Source organism: Scyliorhinus torazame, chromosome 17, assembly GCF_047496885.1.
Source record: "Scyliorhinus torazame isolate Kashiwa2021f chromosome 17, sScyTor2.1, whole genome shotgun sequence".
In the NCBI taxonomy this organism is placed as follows: domain Eukaryota; kingdom Metazoa; phylum Chordata; class Chondrichthyes; order Carcharhiniformes; family Scyliorhinidae; genus Scyliorhinus; species Scyliorhinus torazame.
In genome coordinates this window covers 4736108-4749621 of record NC_092723.1, presented here as the reverse complement: position 1 = coordinate 4749621, position 13514 = coordinate 4736108, and the positions used below count along the sequence as shown (strand labels likewise).

At 52.1% G+C, this 13514-nt stretch overlaps 1 protein-coding gene across 2 annotated transcripts in view; it reads right to left on the bottom strand.

Annotated features, from left to right (window-relative positions):
- The window catches only part of LOC140393655 (acidic mammalian chitinase-like), a 31962-nt gene that overhangs the window by 1670 nt on the left and 16778 nt on the right, over positions 1–13514 (bottom strand). For both annotated transcript variants that reach the window (XM_072479937.1, XM_072479936.1), the window contains exons 8-11: positions 12466–12589; positions 12156–12338; positions 10772–10888; positions 5765–5906 (exon numbers count right to left, since the gene is read on the bottom strand). In XM_072479937.1, the coding sequence (XP_072336038.1) occupies positions 5765–5906; positions 10772–10888; positions 12156–12338; positions 12466–12589 (566 nt within the window). The remainder of the gene's footprint in view (positions 1–5764; positions 5907–10771; positions 10889–12155; positions 12339–12465; positions 12590–13514) is intronic.

Sequence of the window (13514 nt, the reverse complement as noted above, 5' to 3'; positions counted from 1 at the left end):
ATGTGTGAGTGTGTGAGGGTGAGTGAGTGTGAGTGAGTGTGTGAGGGTGAGTGAGAGTGTGAGTGAATGTGTGAGGGTGATGGAGAGGGTGAGTGAGGGTGAGTGAGGGTGAGTGTTAGGGTGAGTGAGTGTGTGAGTGAGTGTGTGAGGGTGAGTGAATTTGTGAGGGTGAGTGAGAGGGTGAGTGAGAGTTGAGGGCGAGTGAGTGTGTGAGTGAGTGTATGAGTGAGTGTGTGAGGGTGAGTGAGAGAAAGGGTGAGTGAGTGTGTGAGGGGGAGTGTGAGGGCGAGTGAGTGTGTGAGGGTGAGTGAGTATGTGAGTGAGTGTGTAAGGGTAAGTGATTGTGTGAGGGTGTGTGAGGGTGAGTGTGAGGGTGAGTGAGTGTGTGAGGGTGAGTGAGCGGGTGAGTGAGACGGTGAGTGAGAGTGTGAGTGAGAGGGTGAGTGAGTGTATGAGGGTGAGGGAGAGAGAGGGTGAGTGAGTGTGTGAGTGAGTGTGTGAGGGTGAGTGAGTGTGCGAGTGAGTGTGTGAGTGAGAGGGTGAGTGAGAGGGTGAGTGAGTGGGTGAGGGTGAGTGAATTTGTGAGGGTGAGTGAGTGTGTGAGTGAGTGTGTGAGGGTGAGTGAGTGTGTGAGGGTGAGTGAGAGGGTGAGTGAGTGTGTGAGGGTGAGTGAGAGGGTGAGTGAGAAGGTGAGTGAGTGTGTGAGTGAGTGGGTGAGGGTGAGTGAATTTGTGAGGGTGAGTGAGAGGGTGAGTGAGTGTGTGAGTGAGTGTGCGAGGGTGAGTGAGAGGGTGAGTGAGAGGGTGAGTGAGTGTATGAGGGTGAGGGAGAGAGAGGGTGTGTGTGAGGGTGAGTGAATGTGTGAGGGTGAGTGCGTGTGTAAGTGAGTGTGTGAGGGTGAGTGAGAGGGTGAGTGAGTGTGTGAGTGAGTGTGTGAGTGAGTGTGTGAGGGTGAGTGAGAGGGTGAGTGAGAGGGTGAGTGAGAGGGTGAGTGAGCGTGCGAGTGAGTGTGTGAGGGTGAGTGAGTGTGCAAGTGAGTGTGTGAGGATGAGTGAGAGTGTGAGTGAGAGGGTGAGTGAGTGTATGAGGTTGAGGGAGAGAGAGGGTGTGTGAGAGGGTGAGTGAGTGTGTGAGGGTGTGAGGGTGAGTGAAAGGGTGAGTGAGAGTTGAGGGTGAGTGAGTGTGTGAGTGAGTGTGTGAGTGAGTGTGTGAGGGTGAGTGAGAGGGTGAGTGAGAGGGTGAGTGAATGTGTGAGTGTGTGAGGGTGAGTGAAAGGGTGAGTGAGAGTTGAGGGTGAGTGAGTGTGTGAGTGAGTGTGTGAGTGAGTGTGTGAGGGTGAGTGAGGGGTTGAATGAGTGTGTGAGGGTGAGTGAGAGGGTGAGCGAGAGGGTGAGTGAGTGTATGAGGGTGAGGGAGAGAGAGGGTGTGTGAGAGGGTGAGTGAGTGTGTGAAGGTGTGAGGGTGAGTGAAAGGGTGAGTGAGAGTTGAGGGTGAGTGAGTGTGTGAGTGAGTGTGTGAGTGAGTGTGTGAGGGTGAGTGAGAGGGTGAGTGCGAGGGTGAGTGAATGTGTGAGTGTGTGAGGGTGAGTGAAAGGGTGAGTGAGAGTTGAGGGTGAGTGAGTGTGTGAGTGAGTGTGTGAGTGAGTGTGTGAGGGTGAGTGAGGGGTTGAATGCGTGTGTGAGGGTGAGTGAGAGGGTGAGCGAGAGGGTGAGTGAGTGTGTGAGTGTGTGAGGGTGAGTGAAAGGGTGAGTGAGAGTTGAGGGTGAGTGAGTGTGTGAGTGAGTGTGTGAGTGAGTGTGTGAGGGTGAGTGAGGGGTTGAATGCGTGTGTGAGGGTGAGTGAGAGGGTGAGCGAGAGGGTGAGTGAGTGTGTGAGTGAGTGTGTGAGTGAGTGTGTGAGGGTGAGTGAGGGGTTGAATGCGTGTGTGAGGGTGAGTGAGAGGGTGTGTGAGAGGGTGAGTGAGTGTGTGAGTGAGTGTGCGAGGGTAGGGTGGGGGGGGTGCGGGGGAGAGAGGGTGGGGGGTGCGAGGGGGGGTTGCGGGGGAAGGGCACCCGGAGGAAACCCATGCAGTCATGGGGCGGAAGTGCAAACTCTACACAGAGAGTCACCCGAGGTTGAAATTGAACCCATGTCCCTGGCGCTGTGAGGCAGTAGTGCTAGCCACTGTGCCACCGTGCTCCTCTATTTGGCTCCACCACATCCAGATCGTCCTCGTCTCTGCCACCTCCACCTTCTCCTCTCCAGCAACACCAAGATTGGCCGCATCAGCATTGTGCGTCACGTGTGCACCAGGTATGGTGAGCTCAGCCACATCCCTCCCTATTTTTTCTATTCCTTTACGGGATGTGGGGACGCTGCAAAGGCCGGAATCTATTTCCCATCCCTTATTGCCCTTCAACTCAGTGGCATGCCCGGCCATTTCTGAGGGCAATTAAGAGTCCATCACATTGATATGAGTCTGGGGGTCACATTTAGGCCAGACCAGCATTTCTCTACCTTGGCTACCTGCCTTGCTTTCACTCTCCCAATCCCAATCCTTTTCAAAATGATGGGGGTGATGGAACAAATGTTTAAATTTATGGATCAGCTCGTAATCGTCAGTCTGAATGACTGCTTGTTGGGCGATTTTCACCCTCTGGTCTTCAACACGGGTTCTCATTATCAAAGGTGAGGAATTCTTAAACTCCTCTAAGAGGATGACCTCTCTCAGAGCCTCATTGGTAGTCACAACTCCAAATGTCCGTACGTCTGTCCCAGCTGTCTCCTTAAATTCCAAAATATGCTTCGGGAACCAATTTGTATGCATCCAGAATGGCCTTTTTTACCATCTCAAAATCCTTAGACTCCTGCTCTGTGAGGGCAGCATAAACACCCTGGGCGTCATTCTCCGCCGGCGGGAGTCTCCGTTCTGCTGGCGCCCGGGGGTTTCCCGACGGCGTGGGGCTGCCCCACAATGGGAAACCCCATTGACCGGCCGGTGTTACGGAGACTCCCGCCGGCCGGTCGGCGCAGAAATGTGGCGGGGCGGGTAGGAGAATTTCGCCCCCTGTTTGGCTGCAATTTCCTCAAAAGTTCTAAAGAATATTCTACTTCCTTCTGTTTGAATTTTGTGAGAGCATCTTTAAACTTAAAAATACCACGATTGAATTCTGTACCAGGCCTCGATGTTCTGGTAGCTTCCCAGCCATTCCCTCTCTGTTTTTGTTGCATTTTCATTTCTATTTCCTTTAATTCCCTTTCATGTTCTAACTGCAAATAAAATCTCTCCGACCCAGTTTCTCCACCAGACGGCGTCCCTGATGTTACACCATCTCGTTGGCTTCCCTGTACTACTAATATCTCATCAGATTTAAATGTTTTGCATCAATTGCCTCTGTCTTTGTAGCTTTGGCTAGCACATCTATTTTTAATTCACCTGCCAATGCGACTAGCGACTCTTTGTGAAGTAAGCTAGAGTTAACTCCTCGACCTGAAGAAAATGCTTAACAGCTTCCAGAGGCATCCTGTTATATCTCTATAAACCTGGCTCTCTTTTTAATTTACACTGCAACCCAAATTCACCATCTAATGTTCCAAGTCCTGGACCTGAGCCCCCAGTTAATGTTACGATACCCTGGTTTAATGCTTGGCAGTTTCAGGCCCACAGACCCTGGAGTCCCAACACCAGTGGATTAATCAATAATTTATTTAGAATTTGCAAAATATTTGGCCCCTTGACTGCTCAATAAGTTACAGACACCAGGGGCAGGATTCTCCGACCCCCCGCCGGGTCGGAGAATCGCCAGGGGTCGGCGTGAATCCCGCCCCCGCTGGTTGCCGAATTCTCCGGCACCGGATATTCGGTGGGGGTGGGAATCGCGCCGTGCCAGTTGGCGGGCCCCCACCCCGGCGATTCTCCGGCCCGCGATGGGCCGAATGCTGCTGTAATGCCTGTCCCGCCGGCGAGAATCAAACCCCCTCTCTTACCAGCGGGACAAGGCGGCGCGGGCGGGCTCCGGGGTCCTGGGGGGGGGGCGCGGGGCGATCTGGCCCCGGGGGTGCCCCCACGGTGGCCTGGCCCGCGATCGGGGCCCACCAATCCACGGGCGGGCCTGTGCCCTGGGGGCACTCTTTTCCTTCCGCCTTCGCCATGGTCCCCACTATGGCGGAGGCGGAAGAGACCCCCTCCACTGCACATGCGCGGGAATGCCGTGAGCGGCCGCTGACGCTCCCGCGCATAGATTATCATAGAATTTACAATGCAGAAGGAGGCCATTCAGCCCATCGAGTCTGCACCGGCTCTTGGAAAGAGCACCCTGCCCAAGGACAACACCTCCACCCTATCCCCATAATCCAGTAACCCCACCCAACACTAAGGGCAATTTCTGGACACTAAGGGCAATTTATCATGGCCAATCCGCCTAACCTGCACATCTTTGGACTGTGGGAGGAAACCGGAGCACCCGGAGGAAACCCACGCACACACGGGGAGAACGTGCAGACTCCGCACAGACAGTGACCCAAGCCGGAATCGAACCTGGGACCCTGGAGCTGTGAAGCAATTGTGCTATCCACAATGCTACCATGCTGCCCCACGCGCCGCATGGCAAAGTCATTTCCGCGCCAGCTGGCGGGGCACCAAAGGCCTTTCCCGCCAGCTGGTGGGGCGGAAATCAGTCCGGCGCGGGCCTAGCTCCTCAAGGTGAGGGCTCGGCCCCTCAAGATGCGGAGAATTCCGCACCTTTGGGGCGGCGCGATGCCGGACTGATTTGCGGCGTTTTTGGCGCCGGTCGGCGGACATCGCGCCAATATCGGAGAATCCCGCCCCAGGTTTGTAAATTGACTACAACTGTTCATTATAACAGAAACAAAGTTGATACATGCAATAATTAAAACAGAATAATGGACAGCTAATCTACAAGCCCCCCTTCTACTGTCCCACCATCTACCCAAACACACACATGGCAGACAAACAAGAGGGAGAGGGAAGGGATTAAGATGAATAGAGAGAGCTCTTGCTTGTGATGTTGGAGTCCTTGCTGCAGGCTGTCCTCCCAGGATGCTTAGTGACTGAAGCCACCGATGTTGTGTTAGTGATGATCTTCTGGAAGGTGCATTCAGTCAGTACTCCCAGACAACAGGATTTCTGATGGGGAGTCACTTTAACCTTTGTTAACCTGGGCTTTCACTCAAAGTACAGCCTCAAACCTGTTTAATTCTTAAGACTCCCTTGGCTCACCTCAGCCTTATTTAGCCAGAGTTCTAAACTGAATTGGTTTCCTGTATCACCAGGATGACCTCTGGCTTTACTGAGGAGAGAACAGAGTTCCCAGCCGGGGGTTTCAGAGCGGTTCTCGCATTTCAGGGAGAGAAATACAAAGAGCTTTCTCCAGTTCTGAGTTCAAAATGAAACTAAAAGAGAAAACACAGTCACACAGAGAAAACCTCAACCAATCAACAGGGGCCATTGTCAAGACCCAGTAATTCCAGTCAGTCCATTGGCCGACAGCCAAGTCTATCAAAGTGTGTCAGCGCTGAACTTCCTGGAATCTGCTGATTTGAAATGTAAACAGCTTCCTGCAGACGGCTTTGCCCAGAGGTCACATGTCAGCGTTCAGTGTAACTAACACAGGCCTCTGCTCGAATTAAAGGCAAACCACTTTGCTTTAAAATTATTAATCATTCATTGCCAATAGAATAACAGAAATTAAAAGGAGAAAACAATGAACAAACAATGGTTCAACAGGAGAATCCTTACAGTTGGGTTTTATATATAATAACTTACCAGAATCACCAACGTGAAGGAGGGATTTCAATGTGTTGATCAAAGGGTAAACTCCTTGATTGCATTTAGTTCCATTAAAATCATCGAGATCCAAAGCCCAGACCATGGCACCTCCAAATTTGTTACGTTTCAACCATTGAACCTACCGGTAAAGAGATATAAAATAAAATTTTAAAGTATATACATTTTTAAAAAAGTAAAATAAAATTGCCATAGTCCCAGATCACCACCGGCTGCTTTTCGCTTTGGAGGGAGAGAGTTGACTCCTGGTGATTTAATCTGAAGATCACCCGCACCTCAGGCGAGGGGCAAGGTTGAGAAGGCGGAGCCTTCATGAATAACCCCAGTGGGGACGGGAATTGAAACCACGCTGTTGGCCTTGCTCTGTGTCACAAGATGTCCAGCCAACTGATCAAAACCGGCCCCCATAGTGTTATCACCCCCATGAGATCCACGGGGATGGCCGATCGATCTCCCCATGGGGCTCTGCGAGGGGTGTCATAATGTGCACTCATGCACATAATGAGGTAAAGACAGGCAGCGACAGACACCTAGGTTAGCCAATCAACACACAGGACAGAACACAACCAATCACCAGACAGAACACTAGAAGGTGGTCTCCCACTATAAAACACACGAGGCATCAGCACTCCGCCTCTTTCCACTGGTGACAACTGTAGTGACAGTCAGGGTGTATATATCATTTAGCACCTTCTACACGTGGTCCAGAGCTAGTCTGGTCTAGTTAAGTAGAGTTAGCACACTTAGAGTAGTAGAGTGTCAACCCACAGCAAGCAGTGTGCATTGTTATAGCAGTTCAATAAATCGTATTGAACCAACGTCTAAGTTTGGTGTCGGCTTTCCAGTACAACTGCATCCAGTTGCAGTCCGTGTTACCCCAGGGTGAATAACGCGTCAAGGGACAGAGTCCCAACTGCAGGTCCTGTTAATTCCCCAAGATAAAAGTTGCCCCAAGAAGGGGCTGGCATCTCAGGATGGTCCCGGCTGGGACCTGGACTGCTGCTTAGTTGCTGAATTTCCAAACAGTGGGTGGGAATGAACTACTTTAGACTCACCTTTAGGGGCTCCTCGTTCACTAAAATATTGGGATGAGGGTGAAAGGAAACGACAGGCAGCGTTGCTGGAGACTTGACCACAGCTGCACCTCCACATGAAGGAGCGAGATCAGCACTGGTTCAAAAATCCTGCTCTTGCTGGACTCAAATCTTTTGATGCGAGTGTGGAAGACTGGGTTCGGAATGCAGAGCGTACGTGCTCTTTTTTCAGGGCGAACGCCATTACTAGGGGATCGCCAAAAGGTGATTCTTTTACCAGCCTGTGGGTTCCCCACTTTCAGTTTCATACAGGAGCTAATCTACCCTCTGGCGCCAGACTCCAAGCCTTTGATGTATTGGGGGGCTCGTAACAAACCCCTATGACCCTAAGTTGTCGGTCATTGTCCAAACATATTGATTCAATACGGCCGAGAGAACCCCAGGAGGTTTGGTCACTGAGTTTCTGGCACACTTATGCAAACTGATGGAACACTGCGACTATGAGCCATCCCTATCGGACATGCTTTGGGTTTGCCTTGTGTTTCGGTTTAATAACATCGGTGACCAAGCAGGAATTGCTGGCCCCTAAAAAGGGGCATCGAGATCTCTGTCTCATGGGAGATCGCGGAGAAGGAAGTCCATGAGGTATGTCAGAGATGGAGGTGAATAGGGTAAGATGCCTCCCATTCAGACGAGCGACTTCTCCTTGGAAAAGAACCTCTGGGATCCAGCCCTTGCCCAAACACTGTCCAGGCCTCTTCATCCAGGCAGGACATCGCCCCCTGAACCAGTGGAGGAGGACTCACAGAGGAGGGGCACTTGTGGCCGAAGAAACCACAGAGACCAGAAACACCACGAAAATAAGCGTGTCGCCTTGGTCAAGGGAGACGCCCACCTAGCGCCAGGACCCTCCACCGAGCGCAGCCCGACAAGGATAAGTGCTTGCAGTTGAATTGCAACCCACTCATAATGGAACGGGACATGGGGGAGGCAGCCTCAGTGATAGGATGGCAGATGTGGGAAAGGATCTGGACAGGAATCCAGCACTTGAACTTGAGAGACGCTGAGCTTGGCACGGTACACGGGGACCCATTCACCACCGCGGGTACAACAGTGACAGGCAACTACCTTAAGAGAGCAAAATGCATTTTTGACGCAGAAGATGTCATGTATTTAGGATACAGTGTCGACCGAGACGGCTTTCGCGCAGTAGAGGAGAAGGTGCGAGCAATCAGATGAGCCCATCGGAGAGAGAAAGTAACTAAATTGACGTTGCTTTGGGGAATTGTGAATTATTACTGGAAGTTTAATCCTAACGTGGTGACCATCGCTGCACAACTGCAGGCGCTGTTGAAAAAACATCAGGAACGGGTGTGGAGGGCACAGCAAGAAGAGCGGGCGTGGAGGGCACAGCGAGGGGAGCGGGTGTGGAGGGCACAGCAAGAAGAGCGGGTGTGGAGGGCACAGCAAGGGGAGTGGGTGTGGAGGGCATAGCAAGGAGAGCGGGTATGGAGGACACAGCAAGGAGAGCGGGTGTGGAGGGCACAGCAAGGAGAGTGGGTATGGAGGGCACAGCAAAGGGAGCGGGTATGGAGGGCACAGCAAGGGGAGCGGGTGTGGAGGGCACAGCAAGGAGAGCGGGTGTGGAGGGCACAGCAAGGGGAGCGGGTATGGAGGGCACAGCAAGGAGAGCGGGTGTGGAGGGCACAGCAAGGGGAGCGGGTATGGAGGGCACAGCAAGGGGAGCGGGTGTGGAGGGCACAGCAAGAAGAGCGGGTGTGGAGGGCACAGCAAGGAGAGCGGGTGTGGAGGGCACAGCAAGAAGAGCGGGTGTGGAGGGCACAGCAAGAAGAGCGGGTGTGGAGGGCACAGCAAGAAGAGCGGGTGTGGAGGGCACAGCAAGAAGAGCGGGTGTGGAGGGCACAGCAAGAAGAGCGGGTTTGGAGGGCACAGCAAGGAGAGCGGGTGTGGAGGGCACAGCAAGGGGAGCGGGTGTGGAGGGCACAGCAAGAAGAGCGGGTGAGGAGGGCACAGCAAGGGGAGCGGGTGTGGAGGGCACAGCAAGAAGAGCGGGTGTGGAGGGCACAGCAAGAAGAGCGGGTGTGGAGGGCACAGCAAGAAGAGCGGGTATGGAGGGCACAGCAAGGGGAGCGTGTATGGAGGGCACAGCAAGAAGAGCGGGTGTGGAGGCTTTCACCAGGGTGATGCAGCGACTCTTGCCACTACAACCCCTCAAAGCCCCTTTTAGTCTTGTGTTGCCTCCCCATGTAGAATTGGGGTGGTGTTATCCCACTGCGTAGACAATGGAAAGGAGAGACCGATAGCCTAACGCTGCCGTGTGCAGCAATGCTTAGATTGAGAAAGATTGGCTGGCCGTCGTTTTTGCAGTTAAGACATTTCATCACTGTGTACGGGCATTGTTTCTCCATCAGAGCAGACCACAAGCCATTGCTCAGCTTATTTAAAGAGGACAAGATGATTCCGCCAATAGCATCTGCCCAGCACAGCGTTGGGCCCTATTGTTAGTGGCATAGTACATGCTTGAGCATCACCCGGGCACGCTGGTTGTAAACAAGGACCCGCTAAGCCAGCTCCCATTGTCAACTTGCCCCCATATCTCCACCAAGGACTGACAAGGTCGTATCAACCTTATATTTGTCGGTCTCTGCCACACAAGTTGGCGGAGTTAGGCCGCATTGTCTTACACGGGGGCCAGCAAGGGAAACTGCCGAAGGAGCTGGGGGATTTTGAGATCAGGCAGCAAGAGCTGAGTGTGACAAGCGGCTCCTCCCGTGGGGTGCTCACGTTGTGATCCCAAGTTATGACAGACAGGCCATAATTCAAGATCTAGGCAATGGACACCTGGGGGTGTCAAAGATGAAAATGCTGACCAGGAGGTACATATGGTGGCCAGGCCTGGATGGCGAGATGGAGCGATTGACCCAGCAATGCACCACGTGCCAGGAACATCAGAAGCTCCTACCAGCCGAACCCCCCCCCCCCCCCCCCCCCCCCCCCACCCATGGGAATGTCCCGGCCGGCCTTGGGTGCGCCAACACGCACATTCTTCCTGATATTGGGCACCCATTCCAAATGGCTGGATGTACATCGAATACCATCCACCACTTCAAAGGCCATCATCAAGAAGCTACTACTCTCATTCGGTACCCATGGCAACCCAGAGCTACTGCTCATGGACAAAGGTACCCTGTTGATACATTTGCATGGCGAAGGACACTGACCTGCTGTATGATTTACGCTCCCCAATCATGTGCAATTCAGCTCTGGCGGGAGAACATAGGGCGAGATTCACCATCAGGGGGGTCCTCTGATGGCGTGGGGAGTGACCACAATGGGAAACTCCATTGGCCGGCGGCCGGGGCAGAGGGTTGCACTACCAGCGGGGGTCACCTTGCCAGAAAACGGGTCTGGCGGGACGGAGAATCCCACCTATAGTCTCCCAAACAAAGAATCTTGCCCTTTCTGAAAATCTAAATACGCCACATCCACATCTTCCTTGTTCATTCTATTAGTTATACCCTCAAAAAACTCGAGCAGATTTGTCAAACATGACTTCCCTTTCAGAAATCCTCATTGACTTTGTCTCATCTCGGTGGTATTTTCTAAGTGCCTGTTATCACATATTTATAATCCACTCTAGCATTTTCACTACAACTGATGTTCGACTAACCGGTCTGTAATTCCCTGTTTTCTCCCTTCCTCTTTCTTAAATAGCGGGGTTACATTTTCCACCCTGTAATCCGATACAACACAACCAGCGTGATTTTCATAGAAAAAGAACACCATTAATTAACCAGTTTTTGAGCTGCTGACTGCAAAAGCTCCATTGATTTACCTTTATTGATTAAATTATCTTATTGTGTAATTAACTATTAAGATGAATACTTGCAGCATATGTGTGAAATTACACAGTTAAATTCCAAACTCTTACTTTGGTTGTGAAGCTTTGCTGGTCGTCATATCCAATCCATTCATTACCCTTGAATGCATAAGGAACCTTCTGATCTTCAATGTATTGAACGGTGGCGTTTTTCAAAAAAGGACAGACCTGTCGAACAATATCAATAAGTTAACGTAACAGACAATTCAATCCTGTTCCACTTGCTTCATCAGCTCTCATTGTTAAACAATCAACTGCATCAGACAAATGTTGAAATGTATCAGCTCTTATCCTCTAAAAAGAAAACTGGTTTTACAAAAATCATTCCAAAGGCACGTTAAATATTGAATAGGTGTTGGTTTATCTTTTAAATGATGACAGGCTGAATCAATCATGAGGCGATAGGGGATCAATTACTTCACTAAATCTTTCCAATGGCCTTTGGTTAGGCCTTTTAAATGGTTGTGGCTTTGGATTATGCCAATAAATAAGGGCCGGGATTCTCCCTTCCGGGGACTAAGTCCCCACACTGGCGGGGAAACCGGTGCCAATGGCTCCGGCATCAGCAGGCCCCCAAGGTGAAGAATTCTCACCTGTCTCAAGGGCTAGGTGGACGCCGGAACATTTGGCGCCGTTCCAGCCAACGGCGAAGGGACGGCGCGAGTTTCCGCATGCGCGGAACCGCCGGCATGATTCCGCGCATGCGCAGACCAGCCGACGTATTTTGGCGCATGCGCGGGGGGGGGTTCTCTTCTCCGCGCCGGCCATGTCGGAGCCCTACAGGGGCCGGCGCGGAAGGAAGAACTGCCCCCACGGCACAGGCCCTCTTGCAGATCGGTGGGCCCCAATCGCGGGTCAGGCCACCGTGGGGCCCCCCTCCCGGGGTCGGATCCCCCCGCACCCCCACGAGAGCCTCCCCCCACCGACTTACCTGCCAGGTCCCACCGTGTGGGGCCATACGTAACCCACGCCGGCGGGACTGGTAAAAAATGGACGCCGTTCGGCCCATCGGGGCCTGGAGAATCGCCGGGGGGGGGGGGGGCCAACGGCCCCCGACTGGCGTGGCGGGAATCGCGCCCCCGCCTGAAAAATGGCACCGGGGAATACGGCAGCCGGCGTCGGGGCATCGGGGCGGCATTCACGTCATCCCCGGGGAATTTCCGACCCGCGGGGGGTCGGAGAATTACGCCCAAGTTTTCTCATTTGGTAACACCTTTGATGCAGACATATAGAGCGATGTGATATCAACCTAGAATCCTCTGTTTTGTGCAGCATGACAACACAATTGCAATGTTAAGGACAAATTCCGAAATGCAGCGTTTGCTGTTTATTAGATTCTGTGGTGAAACGTGGGCTAATTTTCTGATTTTTCATACATTCAAGATAATCTTTGGGGAGCTTACCATGAAATGAATAACATTTGCAGCACGATTACCTCATAGTAGGCCCAGAATCCAGGCTCTCGGGTGAATTGTCCAGGTTTCCCAGGGCCAGATACTGGGGCACCAACACCTGTCTGCGAAGAGCTAAGGGTGAAGCTGCGTCCGTAGGTTGGAAACCCAACAATAAGTTTCTCTGCTGGGGCACCCTTACCTTTCCAGTAGTTCATAGCGTAGTCCTGCAAGATAATTTAGCTTGATAGCTTTATTAAAATTTTGCTAACTTGAAAAAAACATATTACTTACTGGTAAAATATTAGGCAAAGAATGAAAATAGCCCAATGTAGCTGCCACAGATGTACTTACAACGTTATAATAAATAAATTGGCCTTGATCACCAGAGCCACGATACAGGGGGCTATTGTGTCCAGTGACTCGATCCCAGGATCCATGAAAATCATACGTCATCACAGAGATAAAGTCTAGATACCTGTTAAAAAAGTTACCGCATGGAGCATTACATTTCAAAATTTTTAAAAATTGTTGATTATAATAATCATGGTGAGTTATGACCGAGTCTGTGATTCCAATACAAGAACATTGATTCCCTGTCAAAGCTCCAGGTTTGCAGTATATTGGCTATTGGGGACATGGCAATTTTTGATAATTAAGGCAGCTATTTAACTTTAAAAGAAGAGCCTCTTCCAGGCAGGGATGAGCGAGGTCTTTTCTGGCAACACCACCATCTAGTGGCACTTTGTCGGGTTTTCTCGAGCCTTGGCAGGAAGCCCCCTGACCCAGACTACACTCAGAGGTCGCATTTCCTGCACTGAGGAGCTCCAGAGCTTGGCCCAGTCACAATGGGTTATGGATGAGGGCATCATTGACACTGCCCAGGCACTGGCTGACCTACGTCAGTCCTGGAAAGAGGTGGTACAGTGACTATGTTATGTGGCACAGTCCCAGAGATAGGTGGCCCAGTCCCTGAGCCCATGGCCGTGAGCATGCAGATACTGGTTGAGACGAGAGTGGGCCTCCAGGACTGGCAACGCCAGAGTATTCTGGGGTCCATCGGTCACCCCACGGGAAGAGGAGGTGATGGGGACTGTGCCGGTGACTCCCGCAGAAGAGGTGCTGGAACATCATAGCACCTCGGATACCCTTCTCTCGTCTTATAGGTGCATTCTCTGTGCAGCGGACAGAACAGGGTGGCACTACATTAATTGAGATACCCGAGCAACATACCCATCCAAGCCCAGTCACTCGAGAGGACGGCTGCCAAAGGGACCCAGGTCACAGGGCCGGAATCGCAGCAAACCACCTCCACCGCTGATATACCAGCGGGGGATCCACTTAAACAGAGCGTTATGGCCCTTAAGGCTAGAATGGCAGGCACCAGTTAAGATGGCATGGGC